Here is a 20,250-nt window from a genome sequence, read left to right as displayed (position 1 = left end):
GATGGGGTGAGAAGTACTGTAAACAAGTGTAGTGTGCTGTGGGCCAGGACCGAGTGACTTCTGTGGAAGACTACCCCATCCTTCAAGGCCAGGCCAGGCCAACCGGCAGCTGTTCACACCTGCTGGTTCCATGCTAGGGGCTTTGGAAGATGGGGATGGAGGAAGGCTAAGAAATCCAAAGACCTAGCACCATGCTCTGGGGGTGCAGGGGGAGGGGGATGAAGAGGGGAGAATTTTTTTCTTTTCTCTCTCTCTTTTTCTTTTATGCCAGTTACTGGGGCTTGAACTCAAGGCTTGGCAATACCCTGAGCTTTTCTGCTCACGGTTGGAGTCCTACCACCTGAGCCACAGCTCCAGTTCCAGCTTTTTTGTGGGTTAATTGGAGATAAGAGTCTCACAGACTTTCCTGCTAGCTAGCCAGGCTAGCTCTGAACTGTGATTCTCAGATCTCATCTTCCTGCGTTGCCAAGATTACAGGCATGAACTACAGGCACCTGGCAGACAGATTTTAAAATATTCCTTAATCAGGCACCAGTGCTTACTGTTTAGTGAATAGAGTTTTTGTCTAGGATGAAAAGGTTCTAGGGTGGATGATGGTGATGGTTTGCACAAAGTGAGTGTACTTACTATATACTTGAAAATAGCTAAGATAAATTCTATGTATATTGTATCACAGGGTTTTGTTGGTCTTTTGGTTTGTTTCTAAGAAAAGCTGGGAGCTAGTGGTTCATACCTATAATCCTACTTACTCAGGGGCTTGGAAGGTGGCTCAGTGGTAGAGCGCTTGCCTTGCATGCATGAGGCCCTGGGTTTGATTCCTCAGCACCACATAAGCAAAAAGAAAAAAGCCAGAAGTGGCGCTGTAGCTTAAGTGGTAGAGCGCTAGCCTTGAGCTGAGGGACAGTGCCCAGGCCCAGAGTTCAGGCCCCACGACCAGACCCCCGCCCTCCCCCCCAAAAAATGTCTCCAGATATATTGCCAAATGTCCTGGGGGAAGTGACAGAGTTTTCCCACCCAAGGACCCCTGTTGTACTATGCTCAGGATGTGCTGCTCACAGGAGATGCTGAGGAGGAAGAGGAGGAACAGTGGAAGCAGGGTGCAGCTATCCTGGAGCAGAGATGAGGTTTTGCTGTCTGGCCGGAAGGCAAAAGCAGTGAACTGTGAGGAAGCCTGAAGCTGGTAGGTGGAATCCAGAGACCTGGAATGAGGCTTGCAGGTAGCAGCAGGACCTAGCTCCATCCATACCTGGGATCCTGGCTTCACGACCTCCCATGGCCCCATACAGCCCCTGAGAGAGGCGAAGAGGTGGTGCTGGCCGCTGCTGTCCCCTTTCTAAAGCTGTCATCTGCAGCTGCTGCCAGCACCTTCTGAGTGGCCAGAGGTGACGGGTGGAATGTGTGTGTCTCAGGACTGTGTTGTCTCCTTTCATGGCACTGTCAAAACAAAAGAAAACAAAAACAGCTGGCCCAGCACTTTCATCTCATATGGCAGCATGGCTGAAGCCTGCTCTGACTTATGAGCAGAGCATTCACATGTTTAACCTAGTCCTTTCCATGAATGAAACCACTGGGAATATTTATTTTTCTGCAGTGTCAAGGATAGAACCCAGGGCCTTGTGTATGCCATACAAAGTACCACTGAGCCATCTCCAGTTCTGGGTTGAGAGAATATTTATTGAGCACTGCCATATGCCCTGTTTCTATGCTAAATTACACTAGATCAAGCAAGTCCCTGTGCTCCAGGAGTGATAAACTAGAGTTGGAACAGGGTAGAGAGAGGGGAGCTACAGGGCAGCCAGTAGGCAGGTGCAGAAGACTATAGGCATGAGGGCTGGGAAGGTGACCCAGTGGTAGAGTGCTTGCCTTGCATGCATGAGGCCCTGGGTTCGATTCCTCAACAATAAGCAGAAAAAGCCGGTACTGTGGCTCAAGTGGTAGAGCTAGCGCTAGCCTTGAGCTGAAGAGCTGAGGGACAGTGCCCAGGCCCAGAGTTCAGACTCACGACTGACAAAAAAACAAAACAGAATGACTGTAGGCATGAAACCCAGGGTCTTCCCCCAGGCTTCTCACTTGAGATACCATGGCTCCTTCCCAGAGACTGGACTGCTGCATTATTCCATTGCCCTCTGACCTCCTTTCCCTCCCTCACTCCCTTCCTTCCCTCTCTATAGTAGGTGGATTAGCCCTGCCCAGTTACTCTGGTGAGCCCCAGTGCACATCACACTTAGAGAGGGGTCCTTCTTATCTTTGGCAGTGTAGGGCTTGAATCCAGTATGCACTGACTGAGAAGATGTTCTGCTTTAGCCATGCTTTTGCCCTGGTTATTATTATTATTATTTTGCCAGTCCTGGGGCTTGAACTCAGGGCACTATCCCTAGGCTTCTTTTGCTCAAGGCTAGGACTCTACCACTTGAGCCACAGCGCCACTTCATACGTAGTACTGAGGAATTGAGCCCTGGACTTCATGCATACTAGACAAGCACTCTACCACTGAGCCACGTTCCCAGCCTCTGCCCTGTTTTTTTTTTTTTGTTTGTTTTGTTTTATTTTGTTTTTTTGTTTTGTTTTGTCCGTTGTGGGGCCTGAACTCTGGACCTGGGCTCTATCCCTTAGCTCTTCAGCTCAAGGCTAGTGTCACAGCGCCACGTCCGGCTTTTTTTTCTTATGTGGTGCTGAGGAATCGAACCCAGGGCCTCATACATGCAAGGCAAGCACTTTACCACTGAGCCACTTTCCCAGCCCCTGCCCTGGTTATTTTTGAGATAGGGTCTCACTTTTGTTTTAGTCTAGCCTGGACCATGATCCTCCTAATCCTCTTGTTTGCGCTTCCCACTGCTGCTGGTATGAGCCACCACACCCAGCTTTTGGGGATGACCATGGCAGGAGTCATCAACTCCTTCTAATCCCTGAGCTGTGGCTAATGGGGCTCACTGGAGCAGCGGTAGGCAATGGAGCATGGAGATGGTTGGGAAGAGAGCCTGGTGTGGACCAGTGACCATTTCAGCTGCTGAAAACCTGTGTGGCTTTCCCCATCCACCCCTTATCCACCTAGCATACTGCCCTGCTCCTCTGAGAAAATGATGTGTCTGAGATGACACCTGAGTTCTCCTGGCATGGCTGGGGTAGGAGTTTAACTCAGTGTAAGGCCAGCTTCTGCCAAGGTTGGGTCTCAGCTGCATTCCTGGATCCCTATGCTTTGGAGCGGGTAGTGAATAGGAAGCTGAGTCCAGGGCAAAAGGAAACAAGGTGGTCCCCAGGTAGGTAGTGACAGTGGTCTTTAGCAGGTCTGCAGGGCAGCAGGTAGCTAAAGGAAGACCCAACCACAGTGAGAAATTGCTTTCACCAGATGTAACCCACTCTCACCTCCCTGTAGTGCCATCTTAGGGGCCTGATGCCAGCTCAGAGGGGTTGGCTACCAGAGCAGCAGTGCACACCTCTCCTTCCCACCCAGAAGCGGGTGACGGATTCACACCAGTGAGGTATATTCTAGATCGTGCGGTGGGCCACAGGACTGGAGGCTGAGGCAGCGGCTGGCAAGCTGTTCCACTTCCATTTCTGTGTCCAGCTGCCTTGGCTCCACTGGCTTTCTCCTTCTCACCAGGCACTCCCTTTTCTTGCTACTGCCCATAAGCCCCCTGGCTCTGAGGAATGCATGGGTGCGGCTTCCCTGGGAGAGCTGCTTGGAGGTTTCTCAGGTGGGAAGCCCAGCCAGGAGAGAGGAATATCTGGAAGGACACTGGGTTTGTAGGGTTTTTCTAAGGCCCTTGTCCAATTTGCCACTCCTGATCTTCCTCACCAGATAGCAGTGGGCTCAGACTTCTAGTCCTAGACCTATAGAGCACAAGCAGCTTTGGCAGTGAGGCTGAGCAAGGGGGGTGGGGGTGTCTCTCAGGCTGCGCTTGCAGTGCTGTGCTGTTCTCCCCATGCTTAGACAGGCAGACCCTCAACCCGACTAGTCCATCCCAGGACTCCCCCTTCTAGAAACCCGCAGGTGTCAGGGTCTGCACGCACCATGGTACTCTCTGCAGCAGCAAGAAAATTGGCCCAAGTTCCCCATTGTTCAAATGAATCATGGGCATCACTTGGCAGGAGGCAGAGCCACATGCAGTAGTGTGAGTGATGCCTACGGTGCTTGTTAGGGGAGGGGGGAAGAAAGTTGCAGAAGCTATGAGTAGCCTGAGACCTTTTTATAATCACACGGTGTGGATCTGGGGTGTGTGTGTGTGTGTGTGTGTGTGTGTGCGTGCGTGTGCGTGTGTGTGTGAGAATCTGTGTGGGTAAACATGACATACATGGCTGCAAAGAAAAAGGCTAAAACAGACACTTGACAAACAGATAATAGTGGGTTTTAGAACAGTGCGTGAATGGGTGGTTTTGGAGTCAACCTGTTGAAATAGGAGTTTTAACCATTTAACAATATGTTATGCAGTTTGACTTTTCATAATATACCTGACTTTTTAATACTAATTAAGTTTATTTTAACTAAAAGATAAAGACAAAATTGTACACATCAATAGTTTACCATATGTTTTGATATATGTAGAATATCAGATTAAACATATCTAGCTTCTTAAAAATTTATCATTCATTTATGGTGAAAACATTCAAAATCCTTCCAGCTTTTTGAGATATTCCATACATAGTCTTTATCTATAGACAGCTACCCTGTAGCCACTATGCTGCACCATACCGGAACCCCTCCCTCACCTGACTGGTGGTAAAGAGGAAGAGTGAGAGCAACATCATGCCCATTGGTTGCGCCTGCTCAGTCATCTTACAGGTGGATGTCCTGCGCAAGCAGTGCCTTAGCTAGGCTTGCTGAGCCCAGTCTGCCCCTGCCTGTCGCCTTCCTGACCCAAAGCATTTTGCAGAAGAAGGGTTAACTGAGTGTAGCTTGGCACCCGTGAGGGTGGCAGAGTGCTGAGTGCAGGGATCCTGCCACTTCCAGCCCCAAGTTGAACATCTCCACTCTTCCTGGCATGTCTCAGCCACTTGTCTCCAAGGTGGCTGAGGGCGGAGAGCACCTTCCCAGCACAGCGGGCACTGGCTCTCCTGCCCTTGCTCTGTTCTTACAAAGCAGCTGGCCTTGAGCAAAGTCTCCCAGAGACTCAGCTGCCTCAGTTGCTTCCTGGAGAAGCTGAGAGATCCTGAAGAAGCTTTGCCCAGGGTGCAGCCAGGTGATTCTTTCCTTCTTAGCAGGCTCAGTCCTCAGTCCCCCAGGGGAGAAAGTGAAAAGTGTCAAGGACCTGTGGAATCCTATGCTTAGGAGGCTATGGACCGTTAGAGGGCTTGAGCTGCAGGGCAGGCAGCTATGCCAGGGTTGGGCCTGGCGGAGGCTTCTGTGGGAGGCGTCCTTTGACCCTGTGACTTTGAGAAACAGAAGGAAAGCTGGAAGGGCACTGACCACCAAAGTGAGGCCAGCTCCCCCACCATTGATCTGGTGGCATCTTCTGAGGAGAGGACCCAGTTCGAATGAGGGATAGCATGAAGAGCATTTGCTTGGAGGGGCTGCAGAGAAGGCTTAGAAGTGGGAGAGCCTTCATGAGCTGGGGACCTTAGGGGTGGCCCTGGAGAAGTGGGACCAGGCTGGCCAACCTACTCAGCTTCTTGCCCTGTGCCTTCTGCTAGAGTCCACAGAACTCTTTTAACTTCAAGGGCCAGGCCCACAGTCCCTCTGATGTTGAAAGCAAATGTATCTGCTGGCAGTATAAGAACACAGGTAAGGGGCTGGGAAGGTGGCTCAGTGGTAGAGCGCTTGCCTTGCATGCATGAGGCCCTGGGTTTGATTCCTCAGCACCACATAAGCAAAAAGCCGGAAGTGGCGCTGTGGCTCAAGTGGTAGAGCACTAGCCTTGAGCTGAAGAGCTGAGGGACAGCGCCCAGGCCCAGAGTTCAGGCCCCACGACCGGACCCCCCCCCCAAAAAAAAAAAAAAAAAAGAACACAGGTTCTTGGACAGAGGATGGATGCAGAACTTCCACCAGAACTTCGGAGGGTCCTTGATCCAAAACAGGTGAAGATCACAGGTCTAATCCTCCCCTGTGTGTCTCTCATCCTTTTTTCCAGGTGGAAAGCAGTGACACACCTAAGGATCCTGCCGTGCCCTCCAAGTCCCCCTCCACGGCCCAGGACTCAGGCCCCTCAGAGCTGTTACCTAATGGGGACTTGGAGAAGCGGAGTGAGCCCCAGCCAGAGGAGGGGAGCCCCGCTGGGGGGCAGAAGGGAGGGGCCCCAGCTGAGGGAGAAGGTGCAGCTGAGACCCCACCTGAGGCCTCCAGAGCAGTGGAGAACGGCTGCTGTGCACCCAAAGAGGGCCGAGGAGCCCCCGCGGAAGAGGGTGAGTCCACACAGGTCCAGGAGGGTGAGCTGGGGTGGGAACTGACAGTCTACTTGCCAAGGCTATGGCCTGGAAGCAACCTGCTGAATGCAGCCTCTATACATTTATTTGGTTCACATAATGTTTTAGACATTAAAAAAAAAAAATAGTTGCCAGTACTTTAAAAATCAAGTATTTTTACATGAAAATCTGGAAGTTTGGCTTTACATGGAGCGGGGGGGAAAGCCTGCTCTGGCAATAGTGGGTTTGCATAAAGCCAAGGATTGCTAGACTAGGACAACAGGTACCCTCCCCCCTTCCTTTTTGGCTGGTGTGTGCCTCAGTTTCCTCCCCAGCCTCCCGTCTGATCTTCTTATTCTTTGGATGCCTGCTCACCTCCTCCAGTGCCGAGGACTGCAGCTGGCTCACGGTGCTGGGAATCTGGTTGTGGCGATGAGGCTGAGGGAGCGCCGGCTAGGGCAGCCCAGCCCAGGCCTCTCCATCTGGGGACTTTTTGGCTTAGCCTCAGAATGCTGGCAAGTTGCCCACTTTTCTCTTTCAGGTTAAGCCAGAGATTTCAGGGCCAACCAAGCTGTAAACAAGTTAGTAATGAGGACAACTAGCATTTGTACAGGGCTTCGCAGTTTACACAGCACTTGCTCATACATTATCACATTTGATCCTCCCAGGGCCCTGCCAGGTTGTTTTGCATATGTGCATTTTAATTTCAAAAAGTCTTCCTTCCAAGTGTGTATGATGGCATGAGTAAATTGATTAATTGGCATCCTTGTTTTGCATGAATCCAAAACTAATATTTATGCAGAAGGGAACATTTCCAGAAAAGAGATTCCCAAACTTATTTAAAGATATCTTTCATTCATTATTCAACAAACATTTATGATGCTCCACTATGTGCAAAAGCACTTTCTGAGCAAACAATCATATTCAAGAAGTATTATTATTCCCATCTTAAGGGGATAATAATAAAGTTATAGCTTATAAAATGACTTGCTCACAGCCTCCAGCTCTGTAAGTGGCAGAGCCAGGATTCACTAAATCTTGCTCCTGTGCCTCTCACTCACCTCCGCTGTTCTGGAGTGGGGCTTGCCCTCCTGTTGTCCACCACACTTCATGGGAATGTTTCTCTTCCCCACAGTTGCTAATGCCAGGTGTGCAAAAGAGCCAGAAGCCCATTGTCCTTCCCAAACAGACATGGTAGGTTGGGTGCTGGCGGATTACACCTGTAATCCTAGCTATTCAAGAAGCTGAGATCTGAGGGTTGTGGTTTAAAGCCAGTCCAGGCAGGAAAGTCTGTAAGACTCATATCTCCAGTTAACCAGCAAAAAGCTGGAAGTGGATTTGTGGCTCAAGTGGTAGAGTACCAGCCTTAAGTGGAAAAATCTAAACAAGAGCAAGAGGCAGAGTTCAAGCCATACTAGCAGTGCATGCACATGCACGCATGCACACGTGCGCACGCACACACACACGTACACACACAACTTCCAATCTGACTTGGTGCTCCCCTAGGGCAAGTGTAGTTCACTTTCAGAGTGCTAGAATACTGCTAGCATGGAGACTAGGTCCAAGCAAGTCTCTCCTGACTCTAACTTCAGAGCTCCAGGGCTGCTCTTTGGCCCCAAAGGTTTATTTGCAGTTGGGAATTTCCATGTTTGAGTTTCTGGTTGTTTTCAGGAGCTCCTGCCATCAGCCAATACGTATTCATTAAGTACAGTTTAGTCTGTCAGGACCCCTGCCCATCTGGGGAAACAGAAACCTGGTTCTGGTCTTCCAAGACCTCACTGTTGGCTAGGGACACCAAATACTTTAAAATATGTGACTTTGTCTGGTGATTAGTGCTCTAAGCGTGTCCCTGGTAGGTGGGAGCAGGATACCAAGGGATGTGATAGAAGCCACAAGACTAAAGTAGGGAGTGGGTAGGGTGTGAGTGGCAGTGGGTGGCAGGTGGCCAAGGCAGGCCCTCTCAGGGGTGACCCAACAGGCCTCTGTTACTGGAAAGATCACTTTGCCGTATGGATCCCAGATAGACTGGAAGACTGGGAAGTGGGATGAAAGGTAGGAGGCCACGACAGGCATTAGGAAAAGCATGATACTGTCATAGAACAAGGGGAGTGACACATGCCAGGGATACAAGAGATAATGAAATGGTGTCCAGAATGATTTCTGGATTAGAGACTTCCAGACATGAAGGTTCTCAAAATCTTAGGCTGAGCATGGTGGGTACAAATGCTCTTGGCCTCAGAGATCAGCTAGTGGAGTGGCTGGGATGCTAAGGTTGTTGAGGTATTATCTAAAGAAGTGGGAGGAGACTCTGTGGGGTGCTGGGGTATGGAGGCCAACCACCATTCCAGAACCAGCTGACCCAGAGTCAGCCAGCCCAAACTGGGAGGTTCAGATGAGGAAGGAGTCGAAGCCCAAGGCAGGAAGTGACTTGGCCATGGTCTTCTTTCAGTTCCCCTCATTCTGGAGTTCTTTTCAGGGGTGTTTCAGCCATCTCTCCCAGAGTCCCTATCATTAGTCTTATATAGCAAAAATGGAGGCCATTAAGAAGCATCATCTAGTGGCCTAGACATGCTCCAAGCCAGGAGGAAGGATCAGGAAGAGGGGATGGAGATGAGCAAAAGGCCAAGAGCCAGCACCTGGACAGGGAGGCCGTGTTGGGGATGGCACCTGAATGCCTGGTGTTAACACATGGTGATCATGGTGACCAGGAGTGCAGGCTGGCTTTCACTGAGCACTGACCATGTGTGGAGGTGCCCTAAGGAGGTCCTCGTGATATCTGGGCATAGTGAGGTCTGAGAATCCTTAATCTCTTACTTCATCCTCATGATTTCCAGTTTCAGATGGGGACACCAAGGGTTCAGAAAGGTTAGATAACTTTCCAGAGATTATAGTGAAGGACAAGTGAAGGTGGTCAGCCCAAAGCTCCTCTCTGCTCATCTTGGGGCCTGGTACTGGGCTAGTGCCTGCCCTCTAAGGATACCTGGCCTCGGCCCAGTCACACCTTTCTCTTAAAGGCAATTTACTGTGACTCCTGGTCGAATATACTTTCAGACCAACAGGTAAGTGTTAGAAGCTCTTTACCTACTCTTTCCCTACGACCTGAGATATAGCCAGGGGTCATATTCCAGCCAGGGCCACCCTGGGACCTACCTGGGACCCTGGGTCTGCCCAGGAGCATATGGGCTGTTGAGGAACACTGAGAGAGCAGCTGACCGATGGGCTTCCGTGGCAGCCTGTTTGTGGTTTGCTGGACCAGGCTGCAGGGGGACAGTGATAGGAGAGACAGAGACAGAGAGAGAGAGAGAGAGAGAGAGAGAGAGAGAGAGAGAGAGAGAGAGAGAGAGAGAGAGAGAGAGAGAGAGAGAGAGAGAGAGAGAGAGAGAGAGAGAGAGAGAGTGTGTGCGCGCGCGCGCGCGCGCACGCACGCGCATGCGTGTTCACTCAAGTAGGCATGGCAATCTGTCAGGGAGAAAATTGCGGAAAGAAGCCTGTTAGAAATTGCATAAGGAAAAGTCATTCTGTTTGGGGAAGCTTGGCTGGGGGAATGGGCAGCATTACAGAATAACGCTGGAGAAGCCTTGTGAGTCAGGAGTCCCGCCACGTGACCCCAGCTCGGCTTGTAAGTCATTCCACTCCCCCAGCCTCAATCTCCTCGTTTGAAAAATGTAGGGGCTGGACAAGTACTCAATCACCAGTTCCTTTCAGCGCTGGTTTCCTTCCCTTCTAATGAATAAATGACAACCCGTAAATGGAATCATGCCACGGAGGGTCCCAGGAGGCTGAGGCGTGCAGCTGAGGGCCCTGTCCCACCTGCAGCCCCCAGATGCGGACGCCCGCGCAGAGCCGGCCCAGCCGGATCCAGGGCAGGCGCCCCCTCCTGGCAGCCCAGGCCTGGCCGGGCCCAGCGCCGTGACCGAGGGGGAAGGGGCCGGGCCAGCAAAGGCGGAGGGGGAACCCCGGAGAAGTGTGGGGAGCCGGCTGTGGTAGGAGAGAGGAGGGAGAGGTGGGAGGAGGAGGAGGGGGAGGGGAAGAGACTGAGACCAGGGCAAAGCGCACCTTAGGAGGCGGGTCACGTACGCCGCGCTGGCGAGTGCGTGGCTCTCCCACCCACGCACTGCGTGACAGACACCGTGCTCGACACGCCCCCTCGCCGGGCCACGCCCCCTCGCCGGGCCCACGGGGCGGCCCGCAGGGGCTCGGCCTTCCCGCCTCCCAAGCTGCTGTCACCCAGGCCCCGGAGCCCTGGGGCATTTGCAGGGCCACCCAGGCCAGGTCTGCGGAGAGGGACGGAAACACCCCCACCACAACCACCTCAGGCTGAGGATTCGGAGCCATAAATGCTGCGGTGGTTTCCGCCCCAGAGCTGGGAGACAAGCAGGGGCTGTTTTTTCCGTTTGAGGCTCTTTGTCTCCCCTCCCCACCCCTCAAACTACCACGAGCCAGCCCGAGGAACCTCCTTGATTTGGGCCCAAACTCAATACTTGGCTTCAGAGGGAGGAATTCGGTTCACCCCTCACCTTCCCAGGAAGGGCAGGGCCATCAACCAAACGCTCGCCAGAGCCACCCAACTGCAGCTGTATTGATCCCCCAAAGGGCCTCTGCTGCGTGAGGACCAGAGGCTCTGCAGGGGGGCGATGGAGAACCGGGCCGCAGCCTCGCCTCTCCACACCACAAGTCCTGAAACCCAGAAGGAAGGCTCTTTCCGAAGGATGGGGCTGTGGGAACTGGTGCTCCCAGCCAGCCGTCCCTTCCTGAAACGAATCTGCACAGGAACTTGGGAGACACTAGGGACAGGGGAGCAGGAAATGCCGCGTGTCAAGGATCTCCGGGAAGGAGAAGAGCACCAGCATTTAGTGTGTGAGCAGCCCTGCCCTACACACTCCGTGCTCCCCCAGCCCAGAGCTTTTAGAGCATTTATCCACCTTGTTTCTGTGAGGAAACAGGCGAGGTTAGGGAGGTCACCCTGAGCCTGCGGAAATCCAAACACAAGCCTTCAGGATTAGAGGCTGAGCTTAGGGCCTTGACAGCAGGTCAGGATGGAGGGCAGTGATAGGGCCATGCTATTGAGAATTGCAGGAGGACTTTGTAAACACTGATTAGCTGGAATCTTGTTCTGGGGTACCTTTCTTACCACACGAAAAAGCAAGGCTCCCTTTGAGGGCAGAGAAGGAGCATCTTCTCTGAGTACCTGAGACAGTCAGTGGGCCAGAGGCCACAGCCCAGATTTGTCCCAGCATTGGAACCTGAACCCAGTTTGCCATCCCCCCCTTTCTCTCTCTGTTTCTGCTCAAGGCCTCACACTTGAGTCCTTTGGGGCTAGCACAGTGCCTGCCTGGCACATGGCATGTCATCATGGATGACACTTAACCCAGATGCTGGGAGGACCCTGTTCCCAGTGCATACCAGGGCCCCGGCTTCAGTGAGCCCCTTAGCTACTTACAACTGTGCCAAAAGTCCCCTTGTTCTTCCCTCTTCACAGGCAAAGAACAGAAGGAGACCAACATCGAAACCATGAAAATGGAGGCAAGTGTTTTCCTCACCCTGTGGGGCTCTGTGGATCCTGATTCTAGAAGAAAGCCACCTCTGACGGACTGTGGCGAGTGTGTGTGTGTGAGGGGGGCCGGAGGGTGGGTCCCCACCCCTTCTTTGATATCCCTCTGTGAAAAGGAGAGGAAGTGGGGGTGGAGGCTGGAAGTCCCCCAGTCAGGCAGCCAGCTCGTCCTCCAGACATCACACCCCTCCCTCACAGCTTTGTCCATATGCTCCTACCAACCACACATCCCTCAGTTATTTGGCCCAGACAGGGCCTGCCAGGGCTTCCTAGCCAACCCTTTTTGGCCAGGAGCCAAATTTTCCCATTTTGTTAGAGGTGAGTGGCCCCCTCGTTTTCCCCTGCAGGAGGGGGCAAACCCTGAAAGGGCATCAGTGCCCATCTTAATGCCTGTCTGTGTCTCTGCCATCTCTCTGCCTAGGGTTCCCGGGGCCGGCTGCGGGGTGGCCTGGGCTGGGAGTCCAGCCTCCGCCAGCGGCCCATGCCGAGGCTCACCTTCCAGGCGGGGGACCCCTACTACATCAGCAAGCGCAAGCGGGACGAGTGGCTGGCACGCTGGAAAAGGGAGGTGAGGTGCCTTCTGGCCCAGGCCCCAGCTTATCCTACAGAACCGGAAAACTAAAAGTCAGCTCCAGCCACACTCTGGAACTGTTGGCAGGCTCAGGCTGAGCCTGGGTTTCCCCCTTGACTCCTATAATTTCCAGGGACATACTTGATGATCCCTAAGCAGTAGCTGGTTCATTTGTTTTCTCGACAAATATTTATGGAACACTTACTGTATACCAGGCAGTGTACTCAACTCCTGTTCTCATAGTGTCAATACTCTGAGGGGAGAAATGGGCTAGAAAACAGACAAGGGGAACCAAAAGTTCAGTGTGAGGCCAACTCTAGGCTAGGTGGTTGAGCGGCTTAGAGGAGGAGATGGCATTTCATTTAAAATCTAAAGGAACCAAAAAGGTAGCTCTGAGATGAGTGGGGCAGGGGCAGCATTAACAAGGTGCTGACTTGTTTGGCAGATCCGTGTCCAGTGTGCGGGGGAAGGTAGAGTCAGGCAAGGCTGGGGAGACAAGCAGAGGTCACGCAGGGTCTCCAGGTCCTGCCCACAGCTGGGCACTAACTGCCCTGGGAAGCCGTGGCGGCATCTGTGCAGAGGAGCCCAGTCCTTGTGGATTTGGGTGGCAACAGGGGATTCAGCTTCAGGCTGTGTCATGGAGGTAGACTCTTCAGCACTTGCTGATGGATGGGAAGGGCAGGGAACCCCAGGGGCCTGGCCTCATAATGGTTGAACCATCCACTCCCGTGGTAGGACAAAGGGAAGAAAAGGTGTGGGTGGGTGGGAATCCATGGTTTGAGGGACATGGGCTGGGTAAGAGCAGAATTTGGCATTTCAACCTCCAGAAGCCCAGGAGCTCGCCCAGCAGAGAGAATTCCAGAATCCTGTCTGTAGAAATGCCAATGTGTGGGCTGGGAAGGTGGCTCAGTGGTAGAGTGCTTGCCTTGCATGCCTGAGGCCCTGGGTTCGATTCTTCAGCACCACATAAGCAAAAAAGAAAAAAGTCGGAAGTGGCGCTGTGACTCAAGTGGTAGAACGCTAGCCTTGAGCTGAAAAGCTGAGGGACAGCGCCCAGGCCCAGAGTTCAGGCTCCACGACCAGACCCCCCCCCCCCCCAAAAAAAAGAAAGAAATGCCAATGTGTGCAGGCTGGGGCCTGTGAAGGGGCCCGGGAAGATGGGAATGTGTCCTAGTGGCTTTCCGAGAGAGGGTGGGCTGCAGACAGGCCTGGGCACTGGGCACTGGCAAGCGTGTGGGAGCTGGCGCCTTTGCTTGTGTATGCTGGGAGCCTGGTGAAAACAGCTCATGGGGCGTGGGGGACCAGCCAGGGAAGGAGGTGAAGAAGCCAGACCAGACAGGGGAATCACTTCTCCAAGCACAATGGTAGGAAGAGAGCGTCTGAGAGTGCGGCAGCATTTCACCTGAGCTCCCCCTCAAGTGAGAGCTGGCTCTAGAGAAAGTTCCAAGCCAGGGGGGAGGAGTATCATTTCTGAGGTCTTGATTGTTCCCCATTCCTTCCGGATCCAGGAAGACGGAAATTACTCTTCTGGAAGAGCCTGGGAAAGGGGCGGCTTGTTCAAGGTCTGAGTGGGGAGGCCCCCAGCCTGGGTGCTGAGCACTGACCGTGGAGTGGACTATTTCTTTCCAGTACCCTTTAAGAAGCCAGAGGGAGGGGCTTTGCGTCTTACCCCTGTTCTTTGAGCCTTGAGGCAGGCAGTACCAGCTGTTGACTTAGACCTGGAAGAGCTCTAGAAGTTTGTTTTTTTTTTTTTTTTTTTTTTTTGGGTCCTGTCGTGGGGCCTGAACTCTGGGCCTAGGCCCTGTCCCTCAGCTTTTCAGCTCAAGGCTAGCACTCTACCACTTGAGCCACAGCGCCACTTCCGGCTTTTTTCTTTTTGCTTATGTGGTGCTGAGGAATCGAACCCAGGGCCTCGAGCATGCAAGACAAGTGCTCTACCACTGAGCCACCTTCCCAGCCCCGTAGAAGTTTGTGACTCTCAGACCTCGAAGCCACAATGTAGGCTGCCCTCAGTCACAATAAATAGAGGCCTTTTCCCACTAATAGGAACCTGACATGCATCTTCTCAACTTCATTCTCTACTAAAGTTTAAATAGTGAATATTTGCTAACATACCCAGAAGCAGGAAGAGTACTACTTAAAACAAAACAAAACATGTCAATGGTTATCAATAACTTTTCTAGATTCTTCCACAAATCTGCTTGTCCTGAGGGTGTGGCCTGACTAATACAGATCCTGTCTAATAAGTGCATGACCCTAAGTTCAAACTCCACTACCACCAAAAAATAAAATAAAATAAAATCAATAATCAGCTAGATTTTAGCATCTGCTTCCGTGCCCCAAATAGTAAAACTTAATGGAAACATGGGAATGGTTGCTTTTTTTTTTTTTTTTTTTTTTGTCGTGGGTCTTGAACTCTGGGCCTGGGCGCTGTCCCTCAGCTCTTCAGCTCAAGGCCAGCGCTCGACCATTTGAGCCACAACACTACTTCTGGTTTTCTGGTGGTTAATTGGAGATAAGAGTCTCACAGACTTTCCTGCCCGGGCTGGCTTAGAACTGTGATCCTCATATCTCAACTTCCTGAGTAGCTAGGATTACAGGCATGAGCCACTGGTACCTGGCTGATTTAATTTAAAAATACTGTAGGTACCTATGATTTGCAGCGTGAAGACCAACAAAATCAATTTTAGGCCAGTGGAATTATTTATTATGTCTCTTTTGCTGTACTTAATGGTGTTAGTGAAGACCTCCATGATTGCTAGTACAAGGTTTGCAGCCATCCCCCCTCTCATCTCCAGCTCAAGACAGAGAGGGAGTGAGGTGGACATGGAATTAGGATTTCGGCTTCCCACTCCTAGGAGACCTGGCTCCAAATACCACTCTGCCCTCCTGGGCACTGCCAGGACATGGGGGTTGAGGTGGCAGGTGTAGATAACAAGAATGTTAGAGAAACACAGGTAGCTTTCAAGGTGTGCGTTATCTCCTGAGACTAAAGAGCAGTGACTGTTGCTAAGTAAGCAGCGTAATGGGGCTGCAGAGTGCATCCTCTCCCCTTCTTACCTCAGCTCTTTGACCTTTGGCCTTTTCAGAAACAGCCTCTCTTGCACTTCCTGATGTCTCTTCAGGTGCCCACTTCCTGCAGCACCCCCCTTTAAAACTTCCTTCAGGCACCTTTACAGAGCTACTACCTGAAGCCTTCATGTCTACACACCATACAAGATAGGGGACCCACTAGAAACAGAGCATGAGGGCCTACGCACCTTTAGCAAGTCACTGCTGGGTGTCAGTGGCTCACATCTGTAACCCTAGCTACTCAAGGCACTGAGATCTCAGAATTGTGGTTCAAAGCTAGCCTGTGCAACAGTCTGTGAGACTCTTGTCTCCAATTAACCGGCAAAAAAGCAGTGGCTCCTCACTGTCCCTCCTCCTGTCACATATCTCTGGATGTTTCTCCAAGCTTCAGCTCAACCAACCCAGTGATTTTAGGACTGAAATAGTCCCTGGATCTTATGCCTCATTCATCTCTTCACCTGACCAGATTCTAGGCTACCACCATTTGGGGGTAATTTCTAGGATCTAGTCTCTTTCTTGGCTCTCAGCTTCAAGGTGGGAGCCTAGATTTAGTCATTAGACACTCAGTACTGGATAATGAGGATAATGAATAGTCTCTTGCCTGAGTATCTTCCCTTCCAGCCCTTGGTACAATCCTGTCCTCACCCAGGCTGTCCACCAAGAAGCAAAACCTTGGTATTCCTGACCAGCAGGGGTCGCTGTTCCCTGTTACCTTTGGAGGCACTTTGGATGCTGACTTCAGTGAGTCCCACCTCCTGGGTAGAGACTCTAGCATTACCTAACCTCTCCCTGAACTGAGGTCCCCCTCTGTAGGTAGATTTGGCTGTCTTCACCTCTGCTCTGCGGGGACACAGCTACTGGCTAGTTCATTTTCTGTCTCTACCCAACTTAATTGGAGGTTCCAGGGACACCTGCCCCCAGAGCTGACACTGCAGAGTCTGGCAGAGGCAGGAAAGGTGTACTGAATGAAGAAATCATCGTTGGGCAGGAGGTGCAGTTCAGTAGAACAACAACTGCCCAGCAAGCATGAAGCCTGAATTCAAACCCCAATACCACCAAAATGAAATGATCCTAATCTTAGAGATGTGGGGGTTAAAGGCAACACACAACATTTAAAGCTTCTGTGCAGAACTAGCATATATGGAAGCATGGCTGTCTTTTTTTTGGGGGGGGAGGGGTGGTGCTGGTCCTGGGGGGTGCTGTCTCTGAGCTTTCTGAATCAAGGCTAGCTCTCTACCACTTGAGCCATAGTTGCACTTTTGGCTTTCTAGTGGTTAACTGAAGAATCTCACACACTTTGCTGCCTGACTTGGCTTTGAATCATGATCTTCAGATCTCAGCTTCTTGAGTAGCTAGGATTACAGGTGTGAGTCACCAGAGTCAGGCTAGCTTCATTATTAAAAAAAACTTTTTTTAATCATATAAGTACTTCACAAATATATCCATGTTATTAAAAAAAAAAATGTTAGGGGCTGGGAAGGTGGCTCAGTAGTAGAGTGCTTGCCTTGCATGCATGAGGCCCTGGGTTTGATTCCTCAGCACCACATAAGCAGAAAAAGCCTGAAGTGGTGCAATGGCTCAAGTGGTAGAGTGCTAGGCCTGAGCTAAAGAGCTGAGGGACAGCGCCCAGGCCGAGTTCAGGCCCCATGACCAAAAAAAGGAAAAAGAAAAAACTTTAGAAGTATTTGATACTATCAGATTGTACATACATCACAAGTTTTCCTGTTCATCTGAATGTAAACACACAGTTTGGCTTCAGTTGTTTTTTTTTTAACTGTTACATGGACTGTAGTTTCATTTTATGGTTTGGTTTTTTTTATTTACAATACATCTAGCCAATTTAGCCACATAATTACCATTTTATATTCTACCATTTGGATTATCTATGGTTTTATTCAACCAGCTTCTGGTGAGTGGACATTATATTATTGATTATGCTTGATCTCTGGGCACAATGGCCCGTGCTTGCTCATGCTTGTTGGTGAATCTGTGTTTTTGTAAGATAGATACTAAGAAGGACAAGCTGGGCGCCGGTGGCTCACGCCTGTAATCCTAGCTACTCAGGAGGCTGAGCTCTGAGGATCACGGTTCAAAGCCAGCCGGGGCAGAAAAGTCCGTGAGACTCTTATCTCCAATAAACCACTTGAAAACCTGAAGTGGTGCTTTGGCTCAAGTGGTAGAGTGCTCGCCTTGAGCTGAAGAGCGCAGGGACAGCACCAAGCCCAAAGTTCAAGCCCCACGACCGACAAAAAAGAATAACTGCTAGTCCAATGGAATATGCTTTTTGTATTTTATAAAATGTGGCAAATTGCTTTCTACAAAGGGCAGCAACAATTTATGTTCCAGAAACAGAGTACAAGAGGACTTTTACCTTTGCCAGCATCAATATTTTGGCTAAAAAAAAAAAAAAGTAGGAGAAAAGGTGTCTTGTTATGATTCTAATAGGCTTTTCCCAGATAATAAGGGAGGTTGAGTGTCTTTTTATATGTTTATCAATCATTTGTGCTGCTGTTGCTTTAGGAAGCTTAACAAAGCTGCCTCCCCTGGCTTCACAACTGAGGCTTTCTTTCAGGTCTGGAAAGAGCAGCACTAGGAAGGTGTGGAGGGTCACCTCCTGCCGTGTCATCTTCCTCAGAATGAGCCATTGCTCAGTACCTCCAAGCTCCCAAGTTTGGAGGGACTTTGAGAAGGAGATAAATAGGGTGTGATCACTTGAGCTATGGAACAGTAGACCAATAAGGACTAAAAACAAATTAGGAAGCCAGTGGGTGAGTCTAGACCAGACCATTCCTTACTTGTTTGCCATACCTGAACCTTTTCAGGGTATCTCAAAACTAACATCACCCTCCCAGGAGATAGGAACACTTGGAACTGGCACAACAAAGTTCACTTTACCAGGAGGCTGACTATGTTTTAAAGGTAGCCAGAAATCAGGAATAACTTCCAGGGCTGGCCTGGGCACTAGGCTGTGAAAATGGTCACAGAGGGACTCCCTAGCATCCTGTAAGTAGATGGTTATTGGCACACTGGAGAGTTTACCAGTTTAGGGGTTACAGAATGAAACTGGAGGTTTAAATCCTAGGCCGAAACTCCAGAAGTTCCACATCAGGTCTGACCACTAGCCCCTATGTACCTCACAAATATGCAACAAACAAAGAGACTTGGTGGCAGGATGTCAGTGGCTGTTCAGAAGGCTGAGATCTGAGTATCATGGTTCAAAGCCAGTCCAGGCAGGAAAGTCTGGGGGACTCTTGTCTTCAATTAACCACCAAAAAACTTAGAAGTGGAGCTGTGTCAAGTAGTAGAGTGCTATCCTTGAGCTAAAGGACTGAGTTCAAATCCTAATTCTGGCAGAAAAAGAAAGAGAGAGAAAAAAAAAGGAGAGAGAGAGAGAGAGAAGGGGGAAAGAAGGGAGGGAAGATGGGAGGGAGGGAGAAAGGGGAAGGAGAGACAGAAGGTGAAGGGGCAGAGAGAAGGGTTTCTTACCTGCCATGGGAATGCCATGGGAAGAAGGTACTAAAGCCCCGCTTCAGCCAGGCTCCTGGTGCAGTCCCACACACTTCAGTACACAAGTAAGTAGGGATAGTGTAAATCTGCAGAGTTCAGTCCCAGTTGGGCCCAGTTGACCATTACTGGTCTTTGTTTTAGGTTTCAGAGAAGATGTTATCCTTGAGATTATTCTTGCCAGGTGGCAGGCAGATCCTGATGAAGCTCTGTAGCTTACTGCAAAGACAGATGCAAAATGGAGGCGGGAATGCCAAGCTTTTTTCGGCTGTTTAATTCATAAAACAAATGCAGCTTCTAAGCACCTCTTACAAGAGCAGCCCCCATCACTTTTTTAGTAGTAAAAAAAAAAAAAAGTATGTGGGGGAGGCTGTGTAGTAATGCAGCCTGCTGTGGCTGCCTGAGCTAGAGGAGGGGTTGGACTGTACTAAGATCCTACCTTCCAGGCACCATGCTGAGAGCATTAACTTTACCACAATCCTAAAACATGTTCTCTGCATTTATCATTACTATTATTTACTTGGTTTTAGTCCTAGAGGGTGAACCAAGACCTCATGTATACTAGACACAAAGTTCTCCCACTGACCTATATACTCAGCTTCTGTAAGAGATACTGTAGGGGCTGGGGAAATGTGGCTTAGTGGTAGAGTGCTTGCCTAGCATACATGAAGCCCTAGGTTCCATTCTTCAGTGCCACACAAACAGAAAAAGCTCAAAGTGTCACTGTGGCTCAAGTGGTAGAGTGCTTAGCCTTGAGCAAAAGCAGCTCAGGGACAGTGCCCAGGCCTTGCATTTAAGCCTAAGGACTGACAAAAATACACACACACACACATTGTAGGAAGTTGGGTGTTAGTGGCTCCCACCTATAATTCTAGCTACTTAGGAGGCTGAGATCTGAGGATCAAGGTTCAAAGCCATCCAGGGCAGGAAAGTCCCTGACACTCTTTATCTCCAGTTAACTACTCAGAAAAAGCTGGAAGTGGCACTGTGGCTCTAGTGGTAGAACACTAGCCTTGAGCAAAACAAACTCAAGGGTAGTGCCCAGTCATTGAGTTCAAGCTCTAAGACCTGCACACGTGCACACACACACACACACACACACACACACACACACACTCTGTAGGAAAGTGAGGATCTGTTGGGCCAAACCTGGTTCTCAAACTGCTCTGTTTGGGGCTGGGAATGTGGCCTAGTGGTAGAGTGCTTGCCTAGTATG

The 20,250-nt window shown here is 50.6% G+C and overlaps 1 protein-coding gene across 3 annotated transcripts in view; it reads left to right on the top strand.

Moving 5' to 3' along the window:
* Positions 1–20,250, top strand: part of Dnmt3a (DNA methyltransferase 3 alpha) — a 112,797-nt gene that overhangs the window by 55,732 nt on the left and 36,815 nt on the right. For all 3 annotated transcript variants that reach the window (XM_042696633.1, XM_042696630.1, XM_042696631.1), the window contains exons 4-6: positions 6,066–6,336; positions 11,816–11,859; positions 12,309–12,455. In XM_042696633.1, the coding sequence (XP_042552567.1) occupies positions 6,066–6,336; positions 11,816–11,859; positions 12,309–12,455 (462 nt within the window). The remainder of the gene's footprint in view (positions 1–6,065; positions 6,337–11,815; positions 11,860–12,308; positions 12,456–20,250) is intronic.

This window comes from Dipodomys spectabilis, unplaced genomic scaffold (genome assembly GCF_019054845.1).
Source record: "Dipodomys spectabilis isolate Male_0828 unplaced genomic scaffold, ASM1905484v1 ptg000210l, whole genome shotgun sequence".
Taxonomy (NCBI): Eukaryota; Metazoa; Chordata; class Mammalia; order Rodentia; family Heteromyidae; genus Dipodomys; species Dipodomys spectabilis.
The sequence above is the reverse complement of the archived record's forward strand: the minus strand, read 5'-3'. Positions and strand labels throughout refer to the sequence as shown.